This window comes from Falco rusticolus, chromosome 12, assembly GCF_015220075.1.
Source record: "Falco rusticolus isolate bFalRus1 chromosome 12, bFalRus1.pri, whole genome shotgun sequence".
In the NCBI taxonomy this organism is placed as follows: Eukaryota; Metazoa; Chordata; class Aves; order Falconiformes; family Falconidae; genus Falco; species Falco rusticolus.
Window position 1 is genome coordinate 18686445 of NC_051198.1, and position 14967 is coordinate 18701411.

A 14967-nucleotide genomic window follows, 5' to 3' on the forward strand; every position below is an offset into this window, starting at 1 on the left:
TCAACACTGCAGGAAACAAACTTGGAGATGTTCTTGTGAATGCTGAGTATTCCTGCACAGCCCATAATGCAACAGTTGGGATAGTGCCATATTCAGTCCTTATGGGGTCTGATGGAAAAGGAACTCAGTGGAGGCTGCCCAAGTGGAAATTTAATACAGCTATGTAGTTCCTCTACTTTATACCTGATGTTGCACACATATTTTAGGTGAAAAATGTACTACAAAAAGAATGAGGGTCACCAGCTTTTCCTATGACATTTTAGCTAGGAGCCAAACTCGCAGTGGGATACTGTAATCTTTCATTCAGCAAAGATTTTTTTAGTAAACCCTTCACATACATAAGACTCAAGCTGCATTTAAAGGCTTCTACTTCAAACTCAGTTCCACAGCCATCCTAAATTTGGCAGACTAGGGATACTTTCTACATCATTCCTTAAATTCCTGTAAAGACCTCTCCCACTTACAGCAGCAGCTTCTGCTTGAAACTCCAACAAGGTCTCTTTCTTTGCATGTTGGATTTATAAATATAGACTTTTTACTTGGCAAAATGAAAACAAATAAAAAAATAAACAGTGAATGGATTAGTTTTTTTAAAACATCGTATGTACCTTTGCTCCTCTCTCTTCTTCTCCCCAGGTTCACTAAAAACTTTAAATTCTGGTAGTCATACAACTGAAACACACTTCCAATGCAAATTTCTCAAACTCCTCAACCACTGAGGTTCAAGGAGGACTACTTGCTATACTTAAAAAAACCCAGTAAATAGCTTGTTTTTCTTAACTAGAACACTTCCATTAGAAGAATATACTGACGACTTCCCATGTGGATCATTCATTTATTTACAGGGACAACAGTAAATGAAATCACTTTGCAAAGTTACTTGACTTCCAGTGTATAAGAAAAGTATTTCAATCAATCCACTGCCCAAATATATTGACAGAAGCACATAGGACACAGACACAAATATTGAAAAAGGGTAGATTCAAGCAAAACCTTATTAAAATCTCGTTTTAGACTAAGTTATAGAACAAATGTAAGGGGAAAAACCCAATGGCTTTTTCTGAGAAGTCATACACATAGTGTGATAGGTTATAAACTCCTTTTCCTAATTCACTGTCTTGAAGAGATACCTCTCAAATACACAGAGGAGGAAGGATGGAGAATTACCACCAAGTTATTTCTCTAACTTTCCTGTAGAGACCACCTGCTTTGTCACAGTATCACTCTGTTTTCTACAACAATTACACAGTTCAACACCCATGGGGGTTCTACATCTGTCATGCCATAGTACTGTGATTTCTGTTGCTATTTTGAAGTAGAACACTCTCCAGTGCTATTGTTCAATGTTTTAGCACACATTTCACAACACAGAGATGATTGTGAACAAAACCACAAATAAGGCCTGTGCTAATTAAAGTAAGAGTGAGAATTCTATAACAGGTGACCAATCTAGAAAGCACCTATAACAGCTGCCATCAGCTGTATTCTCCTCTCATCATTAGTATCAGGATGCCCACCAAGTACAGACCAATTAGGTCTTCATTATTCACTTTACTATTTCTCAAACATATTTTTGAGTAACAATCCCATGCAGTTTAATTTCAAACTAGTACGAGTGCATCTTTCCTTTTACAAAAACTGAGAACTGTTTGTATCATTAAAATTTTACAAATATGTGAAAAATAACCACTGGATTTTTACAAATGAAACCAACATAGAAATAAATACAGCTAAAACGTTAGTGCCCATTTTTAAAATTATAGGGTTTGACCTGTGCAAGACTGATAAATTTGCACATGCATATGGTCTAACTTTGTTGAGCTCTGACCAGTCTTTGATACCTGTCCTAACTATATTCCAGTTTATGAATGAAAGGTTCATATTAAAAAGTCAAAAGTGACAAAGTGAGGAGAAAGATTATTTTTCATTGTCTGCTAATGCTCTGCTCTGTAGAGTAATACATCAAATTATCCCAGCTGAACACTTGTTGAGCCTGTGGTCTTCAATATAAAATATTTGCCCACATTTACCTCCTGTAAAGACTTCTCTTTTTCTAAAGTTTCTGAGAAAGCTAAGGCAAATTAAAAGAAGAGGACATAATATGACATGTTCTTAAGATTTTTTAATTTATTTTGGAGTCATGTTTCCCACAGATAAGGAAGAATAATTTTCCTTTGATTGCTTTGTTTCAGGCACAGTGCTAAAGATTTGTGATTTTATCCCTCTTGTTTTTTTTTTAAATGTCAATTTCTGAAATTATACAATTATGCATACATTTCTATTAATTTAAGAGGCTATTTCTAGCACTTAAGAGCCTGTAAATACAAACTGTAAAGGAACAAAGTGAAAAGTCACACAGAAAGAATTCAAGCTTCTAAATTCTTTTTTTTCTTTTAAACTCAGTTTCGCGAAGTGCTGTTCATGAATCTTAACTTTTTGGTTGCCAAAACTATAATCAGCAGCAGCTGCATAAAGCATGGTTGTAACAGCTGCTGGAAAGTCCCTACAAAAGTCATGTCCCGTGTTCAGCCACTTGACTTCCATCCATGTAGTGATCCAAATGGGGTAAAGAGACAAGAAATACATGACATCTAACAGCTCCGACTGTGTAAGCATCCAATAATCTGTTGAGTGTTACAGCAGACAGTATTGTACCCTCTGATGGATATTCTCCTCCAAGACTGATCATAATGATTTATTAACTCATCTGTGGGCCTTGCTAACTGGAATGAAGGACACAAGTTGTTCTACTTTTCTTTAAATGTTAAATGACGTGTCAAAGGATGACATTTGTACAGCTGGTTGCTCTTTCAAAACCCAATAATCTGCAATACCTGTTCACTGAGAGTTTGCCATACAGAAGAATTGCAGGATTGTGTAAACAATTAAGAGTTTTCAAGTGTACTGCTTTCTAACAGCAATATTTTTAGTCATGTCAAAGAAGAGCTATTTGGAGTACTAAATGTAAAGACACAATTCCAGCAGAACTCAGTATTATTAAACAATGGATTTATATTGTTGTAAATTTTCATGTTCACTTTAGTAAAAAATGCCAATAATGAAAAAAGCCTAATCCAGAAAACACTAGATTTCTTTATTTCATTTCTTTTTCCATCTCAAATCAACACTTTGCACCTTCGTAGAAGAGATAAGGGCACAAATGGATAAAATGAATAGTAACACATTGGCAACTGATATTCAGTCAAGAACCAGATGATATAGTTGAACCAATTATTGATCTGTAAGACCGATGTCTGTAGTAAGGAAATTAGTGGGAACCGTAAGCGCAGAACTAGGAGGCATGTGGATAGTATGACAGACAAGGGAAGAGTCAAAGTGGCCTTTATAAAGAAGGGTGTTGGCTCACAAAGCTACTGAAGATCTTTGAAGGGATCACCAAGGCTGCAGACAGAGGGGATCTGTTTTATATAGTTATTTGGATTGTGGAAATTTTAATGTTTAAAGAAACAATCAGCCACAGGGTAAAAGGGAGTGTCCCTGCATGAATTAAAAAATTGGCTCAATAAAATAGTAGGTTATTGACTACACAGTGACTGGCAGCTACCAGTGGAGATCTGCAGAGATTTGTTCAGGGTGCATGCTGTTCAATGCAGCCTTTTGGTAACAGGCGCTGGGCAGTGAAGCAACAAAGGTTTTTGATGGTACTTTGTTATCCAGGATAACAGAAGCCTTCTCACAAGATCTACAAGAAGGTCCTTACAAGATCTAGTGACCACTCACTAAAAATAACAAATGACACGTAACATAGAAATCTAAAGGACTTTGAGTAAGATCCTGGAATTAAGATAGATATTGCCAAGAAAACATAACTTGATGTTAATTTGGCTGTCAAAGAAAACAAAGTATTAAGCATTATTAGAAAAGGACCAGGGCACATAACTTTGTACATCACCCATGGTTCTTCACAAATGCATAGATATGTGCTTCTTCCAACTTTAATAACTAGTTCTTGTTCCCACCAAAATACAATAAAATGGGAACGACTGGGAGAGGGTTAAATGTGGATGTTAGATGTATTTATGTTTCCAAAAGGAGAATGGATAAATTGACAAAAGAGAAGCATCAATATAAATGTCTAAAATAAAAGTATTGCCACTCTAACATGCTACAAAATGATATGATTTTGTTTTTTTGAGGGGGAGCAACTGATGGAAAATTTAGCTCTAAGAAGAATAGAGACATTTTGACAAAATAACATTTTAACTAGAAATTCATTGAGGTGAATATTAATGATGACATAGTTCCAGTGATTCTCTAAAATGTTTTGTCACTTGCACTCTTTTAATTGCCTTACTCTCTCAAAAAGTTACCAGGTAAATACAATGGTGTTTTTCTGGTATTTCAGATATGGGCTCAATTACGAGTGACTGTTGGGATTCACATATTTGAACATGCCAAGGCAAATGTTTCTCTATTGCAAAATAAAGTATATATTTAAACAATATTCTTCAAATTAAATTATATAATACTTTTCAACTTCCCTAGACTCAGATGATGAGCCATAGTTGGAGATGTCTTATTACAGGAAAAGCAAGTCTGGTAAATTACATGATTTGGTAAGGAATACTGGGGAAAATAATACTTCTGGATTTTCTCCCCAATGATTTCTGTGTCTTAAATCAGATCTTAAATACTTAGGAAAATGTGTTAAATATTAACCTCAATGTTGTAAAAGTGATTACTGGATATATATTTTTCTCTGCAGGAGAGCTGCCAGTGTGTTCTTATTTGAAAATGAACATTTCTTGCTGGCAATCTAATGTGTGAATTTCTTTCACAGCATTAAAACATACCTGTTTTCCACATATTTTGTTTTAAAATTCTTTTTTTCCCCCCTCCTGAAAAAATCCCAGTACTTGTAATCTCAAAACATGACGTGATCAGGCCCCATCATCAAATAAAATAATTTAGATGGCATTAAAATTAATACCACGAGACCTACCTTTTCTGCTAACAATTCTCTGATCTTGCTTGCCTGGAGACGAAACTTCATTAACTGTGACTCCAGAGTTAAACATCTTTCCTTCCAGTTTACAGTATCCTCTGGCTCTGAAAGTTCAGCCATATTTATGCTGGAAAAAGAAAGGGGAAAATCCCCATGTCAAAGTGAGTCTGTATTTAATGCCCGAGTTTTTTAATATACATGCTAACTTATTTTAGACAAATGTCAACAATGCTCCCCAATTTTGTACATGTACAGCTTCATAAAACTTAGTAAAAGTGTATCAGTCTATCAAGGCCCCTATCATAACTGGGAGATTTCTGAAATCTGTGTTGATAATATTTAGGTTTATCATAATTTAATTTCTTCAATCACTTTGGAGCTGCAATATGTTTTCCTTGATAAGCAGAGATACATCACGCATTTTAATCTTCAGTTTCTGTATATATCCTTGCTTACATAGAAGACGCTTGTGAAGAACTGAGCTTTTGCGAAGAAAATGCCTTCTATAGGTGTAACTATTTGTGAGTAGCACATTTGGTTTTATGTAAGCTTAATGTTTGGCAGATGAGTCTTTAAAAAGTGTTCTAAAATCCTTATGCTTAATCAAATTGCCTTCACAATTTAATATCTTTAATGAGATGCAAGGGGGAGTTTATGGTTCCAAATGCAAAGGCAGGTGAGCAAATGGTCCCTAATGGATACCCCATGTGAAAAACAACCCCTTTACATTAGCTGTGGCAGATCTCAGGACATCCTGGTCCATGCATGTTTCAGGTTCAAATCTGTGCTTTTATCTACATGTAACGGCTCATTGAAACTAATCTCAGTGCCCTTTTGGACAAGCACTGCTGGAAAAATTATTCAGGATGAGAGCTGGCTCATCATGGTTTGAGTCTGAGAAGCCAAGAAAATCATCTGTGTGTAAGCAGAAGGACTGGGCTTTGTTATATTCCAACTATTTGTAGACAGCTTAATAAAGAGTAAGTGGATGCTGAATGTAACCATTCAGGCCAGGAAGTTCCCTTGAGAGCCAAGGTCCTGGCCTTTGCAGAGCTCTGAACACCTATGTTGGGCTTGGGAAATAAAGCTTGAATACCCTCAGAGTATTCAATTTATCTCTGAAATAACAGACAAACGTCAAAACACCATTCAGTGAAAGGCAGCTGGAAGATCACAGAAACCAAAAAAATACCAGCCAAAGGGATCTGCTGCATGTTTGTCACCTATGTCATGGAGAACGGGACACTGACAAGGGCAGGCAAGTAGCCACTCTTTTCAGTATAATGAAAGAGGCTGGCACTGGACAATTGTGCGTAATATAGAACTCTCTACCGCAAGTCCTGACGCAGCATGGATTAATAAGCAATGTCTTTGAGAGTCCCTCTCCCCATGACTACTCCAGTTCTCCAGAAGCCTTTGTTCCAGCACTCCCCTTCCTCCCAAAGTCAGAGGAGGCAGCCCCAGTTTCCCTCCTTCCCCAAAGAGGGGGGAACTCCTCAGCTGGTGGCAAAGAACCTATGGATTTATCTTTTCCACTGTTCCTGGCACCAGGAAGAAAAAAGGAAAAGGCAAAGCATCACAAGATAGATCAAAGTCACGAGCAGGATTCCAAAAAGTGCTTAACTTTTCCGATACATTAATATTTTCCAGTTATCTTCTAAATTTCCCGTGTCTCAGATTATTCTGAAGTTCATCATAGCCAAACAGGTACAAAACTCTGTCTCAAAACTTTCTTTCCTTTCACATATCCTAATTTCCTTGTCTCCTCCATTCCGTATCTTACGTTAGAAGGAAAACAAGGAAAGAACTGACTAAGGTTTGTCAGTTTTTCACCACAAGCACTCGTCTGAAAGAAACTGCTCCATTCTTGATTCCCTCTTCCTCTTGGTCCTAGCAGGCTATCATTCAAGCTGTTAAGCCTGAGGTTACAACCATCCCTATTCAGGAATCCCCTACTCAGGAATCCCCATGGAATTGCCAGGATTTAAGCACATGATTAAAACAGTTTCCTGAGCCGAGCCTACAATAGCCGAATTCTAAACTTTAAGCACACAAGCATTTCAACTGGAACACTCGTAGGTGAGTGGTGTCTTTTACCACTTCTTTACCACTTCTCCTGTCTTTTAAGCTTGGCAGAAAACTCCCCCGGCTGTCAGAGAACCAGGTTGCTCACCGATGTCCTGTCCCTAATCCTCGCTCCTCTCTCCGTGTGCAGAGTCCCCACGATCAAGGAGGGAAGGTGGCACTTCCAAGCAGCAGCTTCTCCTACTTTGCAGAGGAAGCAGAAGTTCCATCCAGATTAATCTGGACAGACAGCCTGGATTCTGCTCTCCTAAGTAACGAGGAATGGCAATTTCCTATTAGACTGTCTATTTAGGATTTTTAATAATGTTTTCCTTTTGACTAATCACAGCTACATAAGACAGAGATGAACTCAGCTAACATCTGGTTAACAGTAGGATCTTTCAGTGTTTGTGGTAGTGAAAACACAAACAGATCAAGTAGTGAAAGAATTTTCGCTTTTTGGTAGGGCACAATATTACAGGGTGGAGTTAAAAATGTTCCATCTTTCAACAGACAAAACATTTGAGTAGATGGGATTTCTGGCACTGAATAATGCCTCCAGACAAGTAGTTTCTCAATGTCCAAGCTAATTAATATTCCACTGCATAAACATTACAGATAAAAAGTTCGAAAATAACTCTTTTTATTGTGGTTTGTTTGTTAGAGATTATAATAATTTACTTCATATTTTCCAACAAGCCAATGGGTTCTGGAAATATTTACAGGCACATAATACACTGTTTACAATTGCGGAGTGAATGATCTTATTTTGAATCAATGACTTCCTGTTTCTTGTTTGATTCCCCAAGGGAGGAAAAAAATGAGTTCATCTCTCTTGGCTTATAGAGTCCTCTGAATCAGCACTCAAACCTACGCAGAGTCCGCCCCTTCTTCCTGCTCCAATTCCCACTGCAAAGCCCTCCGTTTTCCCTCAGTCTTTACAAATTAAATCTTTTGAAAAGTAAACTAAAAAAGCGCACATTAAAGCGGTAAGTTCTAATTATGTCATCAAAAATTAATTGAGACAAGTCTGACAAGTCTGGAAAGATTAAATTCATCTTTTTCATTTTTTAAGTTTATAAATCTCTTCATAGGCTTCAAGAAGTCAGAATGTCATATTCTCCCCAAAGGGATTGATACAATTTCCTTTTCTTTGCTGTCTGCTTGGAAATTATCAAAATACATTTCAGGGGGAAGGAGGGAACAATGTTCTAGCTTTTTGAAGCATGTTAAAAAATTTACATATTCCTTATCACATTGTCAGTGTTTTCTTCTGTTTTTAACAAAACGCTGTGTTTAACTAAACACTTCACACTCTGTCCATATGTTCCGTATGTCCTTTCTCTGCTGGAGAAAGCTTGATCAGTCCTTCTGTTTCCATAGGAGTGGGTCTGCACAGTACATGGTGGGCTCTCTACACCATCCTAAAATGTTCACCAGCCCAAATGCATTTGGACCATACCTCTTTAATTTCAGGCCCCTTTCTCCCACCCTTTTTGCCCAAACTCGGCACTTGCAAATATTTTTGGAGCCATAAAGGTTGGACTGGAGAAGGGAAATGATGAGACACAATGTGGACCTGTTTAGGAATCAAGGAAGTCATTCTCAGGTTTGTCGCCCGCCAGGGCCCTTCCTTATGCTGGAACACTGGTAACTTTATTTTCCACTTGACTCATTTTGCATAATTCTGCGCTCAGACAAACTGTAGCCTAAGCTATTGAAAACCTCCTTCAAAATCTGATTTATGAATGGTTTTTCTGCTGCTTCCTAGCTGCAATGAGGGTGTTGCTTCCCAACACATCAGCCCGGGGTCCCCCACGGCAGCACTGGGTGCAGACCCCCTGGTTCCAGGGGCCAGGCTGCCCCCTCCCAGCCCATGACCCAGCCGCTGCCTGCCGGGCTCCGGGCTCCGCAGGGCCGTGGCCCAGCTGCTTCGCACCACAGGGCGCTGTCACACGCCTGGAGCAAAGCGTTAAAGCACACAAGACCATTTTACATCCTTGTCCTGGCGACCGCAACTTCAAAGGCTGCAGTGTGGCATCGCACTAGGGGCGGACGTTGAATTTTTAAGTGAAATTCCAAAAGCTGACGGCACGGATATGTAAAAAAGTATCTTAATTCTGCGTGGTTGCTTGGCGGTTGTGTTCTTCTCGCTCTTCTTTTCCGGGGGACGGCAGGGATACAGCAGTGGCACCGCCAGCACGAGGAGAGGAGCCCGGACCCTACGGGACCGAACGGGACCTCAAGCTCCTCAGCCTCGTGCCGCGGGGACACGGCTCGGCGCACCCGCGGAGCGCTGCCCTCAACGCCACCGCCGTGACCTGACACAACGTCACCCTCCACCGTGCCGGCGCCGCCTGGCACCGCCCGACGGAGCCCCCCGGGAGCCCGCGCCGGCTGTCCCGCCGCGCCCGCCCCGCCCCGCCGCCGGGGCGCGACACCCCGCGGCGGCACCCCCGGGGCCGCCCCGCCGGGGAGCAGCCGGGGGCCGGCCCGGGCGCTGCCGCCCGCCCGGCGCGGCCCCGCTCGCGAAGGGAGGGAAGGGGGCAACGAAAGGGAGGTCAAACCTGGCGGCCGTGGCTCGCCGCGCCGGGCGCCGTCCGGGCTGTGGGCGCTGCGGGGCCGCAGCTGCCCGCGCCCGCCCGCGCCCCTCGGCGCCCGCCCCACCATCCCCGCGGCGAGCGGCGCGGGCGCCTGAGCGACGGCCGCCACGGCCACTGAGGAGCGGGGGGCCGCCCCCGGCGGGGCGTCCGGGCGGGGCCTGCGCGGCTCGGCGGCGGCCGCGGCGGGGGCCGGTCGGCGCCGGGGGGCCCGTGCCGGGACGCCCGGCCTGGCCCGGGTGTTGGGGCGGGGGGCGCGCTCGGGGGGCCTCTGCCGCGCCGCTTCTAACCCAGACGGCCTCGCCCGGGCGCTGCGGCCCCGACGGCGCGGCGCGCAGGGAGCGCCCGTCGGAGCGCGGAGGGGGCGCTGGCCGGAGCAGCCGGGCTGCCCCCCCGGGGCGCGGCGCGGCCTGGTCGGTGCGGGGATGGGCGGCGGGAGCAGCCGGGAGGGCGCTGCAGGCAGCGGGCCGCACGCCGCCCCCGGCAGATGGGCCGGGCAGCCAGCGCCCCTGCCCCGTCCCGCTGCTTCTAGTCCCTGTGAATTGGGGTTTTTTGCTCTGACCTTGCGCGAATTCCTGAAGGGGAGACTGTGTTAGGAACCAGCATCCACCTGCCCTGAAGTCCGTCAGCTCCAACACTGGAGTTTACAGTAATTCACATTCCACCTTCTGTGGAAGGTCATTTGCCAAGTGTAAACCGGAGGGTTGGAACTGTGCAGTCACCGGGGCAATGGTGGGGATATTATGGGATGAATGGGCCTTGCAGAGCTGCCGTGTCCAACAGGTGAGGCACGCTTTGCACCGCAGTAGAGCGGCAGGTGCACGTGCGGATGCGTCATGCTGGCAGCGGGGTCTTCGTGTCCCCACCGGCTGGCAGGAGCTGCAGTACGTCTCGGGCAACCAGCTGCCACAGTCTCCTCTGGAAGACTTGAGTGCCTGAAGCATTAAAAATAATTTGGAAAAAGTGATTGCTGTGTTGCTTGTCTGCCATGTACAGGGATCTTCCTCATCCACATGTTGATTGGGACTGAGATTTAGGGATTGTATTTCATTGGGATTATGGTTTAGGGAGGCAAAATGTTTTGCAGGTTCTTCTGGTGCACAAACAAACCCTGCTTTACCCTTCTGGTGTTTATTTCTAATGTAGATGTGCAGCGTTGTGTTGTGTAAAATGCTCTTTCACAATCATTGGTGACTCAGTGAAAGTGCAATTTTTTGGTCTGAAGAAAAAAAAAAAAGAGCAGTCTTAAAAGCTCAAGTATTCCCCATCTGGTTATACATACAATTTCATTTTTTCCTGTTCAGTTTGGTACAGCCTCCAATTTTCCACTCCCTTGCAGTGACCTTAAAGTATCCAAACAATTTGCTGAAACTGCTTCATTTGTTGGTACTTTTCTAAGTGCCTCATGTATTTTTTAAGCACTCATTACTGAAAAACATACTAAAAACATGCTTGCTGATATAGCAAGATGTGAATTGTTTTCTACCTGATACCTTCTGTCTAGCGTCTTCAACCTACACTAAAAACAAATTAACTGAAAAAAAGGGGGGTTTAGATTAAAAGATTTAGCCAAAGACTAAAAATTGTCATTGGGTTCCTAGCAAACACTGTACAAAATAATCTATCATTGATGTTTAATGAAAACTTTGGCCGTATCATTTCCTCAAATAGCGACATGTTCTCTTTAGATACACCAGGAGCGTGGAGAGCATTTGAGTTCAGAGCTCAGTGAGGCAAGGAAAAACAAAGGTGACATGAATGGCACGCTCAGACAGCAGAAGGGAGAGCAAAGCCTGGTCACTAAATGACTCTTTCTTACAGTTTATTCTGTGGATTGACATTTTCTCTGGCCTCAGGTAATAAAAATGCTTTGCAGCCACAGAGGTCTCAATACTCATACGTAAAGAGGCATGAGAAAATATTCTGGAAGAAGTAGGGATATTCAGGATTTTCTTTCAATTGTCCTTATCTGTAAAGTATGTAGAGGTACCTAGAATCTGTGTTCAGGTACTGAAGGGAATAAAATTACCAGTAGAACAACTGGGACACACAGAACAAAATACAACTTTGTTTTATAATTAGCATGTAAGGGGGAAAGCCATATATCTTCCAGGCAAAGATAGAAAACTATTGTACACATAATTGTGGTCTCAGGAAGAGAGTTTCTCCTTTCCCTTGACACTGATGGAAGTTACGTACAAGCAGTAATAAATCTGAAGTGGAGTCTTGCAAATGTGTGCAGAAGAATGCAAAGAACTGGTACATAGTATGCTGCGGGAGCAAACTGCAAGACCAGGTATTTGGATCTTGGAACGATCATCTGTTAGCTGGCTCACTACAGAAGTAAACCAAAGTCAAAATACCATTAAATACTTGCCTCTCTAATGTGGGCTCTAAATACTAGCCTCTAGATGTGGCTGAAGGTGTGTGTGTTGTGTGGCTTTTACTGTCCGTAATTGACTGTGATGCAAGAAAGTAAGTGCTAAGTTTCTGGTTATCTTATTAAACAGTAACCTCATTCATTTTGAATATTATGAACACTGTATTGCAAAACATCTACTCCAGAGTGTGGAAGCTAATAATAAAAAACCCCCACCATTTCAGAGATTATCAAGTGGTTATCAAGCCTGCAACTCGAATGTAAAATTTGGGGTTTATGAGACTTTCCTGAGAATGTAGAACATGATTCTGACATGCTGGGACACAACCTTACCCCCATCATGACAAACAGAGATTTTTCTGGTCCTCTTTCACAAAGATAAGCATTGCAACCATTTAAGTTTAGGCATTTCAGACCAGTATGTGTGTCTACAACTGGAAAATATATTCCAGAAAACATCTTGTGATTCCAAAATCTTAGATTATACAATGTCTCCTGTACATTCATTTCTATGTGGATTCTTTGGAAGGATAATGTATATATTTGAGACTTGCAATAGAGAAAAAGTTCCCCTGATATTGATTATACAAGTTGCAATTACAAAACTGTGATGTACATAGATAGATCATCTTCAGGGGCTGTTCAAATTAATTAAAAAGTATATTGATTTTTCTTGACAAAAAAACAGCTTTAAAGGTTTTATTTAAGTGGAGAAGGGGAAGGAAGAAAGATCATTCCTGTTCAATTCATGCTGTTACCATGACATATCTTAAAATGTTGCTCTTTCAAGGCTATGGCTTGTCTTTCAGTGATGGAAAAACGGCATCTTATCTAAATAGCCTGTAGTATTTGTGCTTCAGTACCTTTGAATGGAACAACCTGTGGTTAATTCAGTTACTAATGAAGGCTTTTTCTGTGTAAGAGAAATAGCCTATGAGTAGGTCCATGGCTTCCCTGTAAGAGCACAACCTCTTTTTAATTGTTTGGCGCCACGGAGTGGTAAAATTATATATTGCTCTAAATAATCAATTGATACCATCTCCCAGTGAAAGAAACTTAAAATGTAAAATATTCTACTTTCTGGCTATAGGCATTACTCAAGAAGACTAGAATTTACAGCTCCCAACAGTGTGGATTAGAATATTTCCTTTGAGAGGGCTTTCCACTGGTGGATGTTGATTTGTCAAAACTGTAAAGTTTGTGAACATAAATCCAGTGCTTAGAAAAAAAACCCAAACCAAACACCACCTTCTGATGAACTGCAGAAACATTGCAGTAAAAGTCACTGTACTTGGCCAGAGCAGGGGACCATCGAGCCTGGTATCCAGTCACTCGACTGTCAACCTCAGCCAGTTCCCAGGAAGTTAAATGTCCAGAATACCCCACAATATCGTCCCAGTTTCCAGTTGCCTTGAGGTTCAGGGACTTTGTGAGACAGAAGTTTTGTGTTTTGAAGCTTTGTCTGATTTTGGTTTTGGTTTTGGTGGGTGTTTTGTTTTTTTGGTTTGTTTTTTTTTCTTTGGGGGGGGGGATGGGTCTGTTTTTTTCTTCCATGAGTTAGTCCAGCTGCTTTTGAACAAATGTAAATGTCCTAGGATTATGAGCTCTGTGGTGTAAATAATTTATTTAGTTTCGGACGTGCCATCTGTTTGTTTCATTTGATGCCCCTTAAGTTTTGTAGAGACAGTGAAAAATTATTTTAGAAGTTTCTGTCATATTCCATTTCAGTAGTTTCTTTGAGACTGAAGTTACCTCTTAATGGTTTCATAGAGGGAAGCCCCCATCTACCTTTGGCCATCCTTCTTACCCTACCTTACACCTCTGGCAGTGCTACTACCTTCTTTTTGGGTAGGGATGAACACTGCACGCAGCGCTCAAGGTGTAGGTGTATTTATACAGTGCCATAGGGATGTTTTCTAGTTTTTTAATTCTCTCCGTAGCAATTTCTAACACTGTGGTCGCTTTTTTGGTCCCTGCAGGATCTCCGGCTCATGGCAGGGCACAACATAGCCATGACACCAGTATTTCAAGCATCTGTGCTCCTTATGAGCAGAACAGAAATTACGAAAACAGAATGGCTTACCTTTCCAAGGTGGTTAAGCCTTGAAGAGCCCATGCCTGGTGAGCTGCTCAGAGGTATTATGCGAGCTACTTCTAAATAAGTTATTGTGAATACCATAAACTTGGTGCTCTTGGGGAACAGAGCAATTGAAGCGTGTGGGTCTTGCATGTTGGCATTTCATTTCTCAAGATGCCTCTTCGCTATGCATTGCACTACGAAGCGTGGATTCTTCTGGTGTTACCTGACAGCTCCCTGGCATGGATGCTTCCTCTACTTGTTAAAACACGTGGAGAGTAAAGCTCTTTTGGAAAGCAGAAAGTTGCTGGGAAGATAATCCCTAATGTTACAGAAAACGAGCTGGAATACATAGAGCTGGAACCCTGAAAACGGTTCCCCTGAAGCTGGGGAACCTGTAGGAAGAGGACAAATTTTCCCGCAGTGCATTTCCCCGAGACTACGTTTAAAATGAGGAAAGTCTTTTACAAAGCAGCCCCGCCACCTACGGCGGGGTCCCAGGCAGGTGCTCCCCCCCCCCGGGGCCCGCCAGGGCTCCTGCAGCGCCACGGCCGTGGCGCTGCAGGAGCCCTGGCGGGCCCCGGGGGGGGGGAGCACCTGCCCGGGGCGGGCCGGGGGCGGCCCTCGCGTCCTGGTTGGCGGCGGGCGGGGCGGCGGTACCGGGAAGGGAAGCGGCGCCGGCGGGTGAGTCTCCCCTCAGGTCGGGGTTTTTCCTGCGGCTCCTTTCCCCTTTGCTACGGCGCTCCGCCGCTTCCATGGCGGCGGCTCCGCGGCGCTGTCGCTTCCCGTGGCGGGTACCGCTGCGAGCCGGGCCCGGTTACGGCCCACCGCCGGCTCTGCTGGGCTCTCGGCCGGTGCGGCCTGGCCCGGCAGCGCGCTG

The 14967-nt window shown here is 43.1% G+C and overlaps 2 protein-coding genes across 7 annotated transcripts in view; one reads left to right on the plus strand and one right to left on the minus strand.

Annotated features, from left to right (window-relative positions):
- The window catches only part of PLEKHH2 (pleckstrin homology, MyTH4 and FERM domain containing H2), a 56975-nt gene extending 47301 nt beyond the window's left edge, over positions 1-9674 (minus strand). For 2 of the 3 annotated variants that reach the window (XM_037405692.1, XM_037405694.1), the window contains exons 1-2: positions 9598-9674; positions 4964-5093 (exon numbers count right to left, since the gene is read on the minus strand). In XM_037405692.1, the coding sequence (XP_037261589.1) occupies positions 4964-5086 (123 nt within the window). In that variant the 5' untranslated portion in view covers positions 5087-5093; positions 9598-9674. Of the gene's footprint in view, positions 1-4963; positions 5094-7139; positions 7316-9597 lie in introns of those variants that run through there. The other variant, XM_037405693.1, reaches the window with a different exon arrangement.
- Positions 9675-14738: 5064 nt separating this feature from the next.
- THADA (THADA armadillo repeat containing) overlaps positions 14739-14967 on the plus strand; it is a 162342-nt gene continuing 162113 nt past the window's right edge. For 3 of the 4 annotated variants that reach the window (XR_005106923.1, XM_037405051.1, XM_037405054.1), the window contains exon 1: positions 14739-14771. The gene's annotated coding sequence lies outside the window, so the exon portion shown is untranslated. The other variant, XM_037405053.1, reaches the window with a different exon arrangement.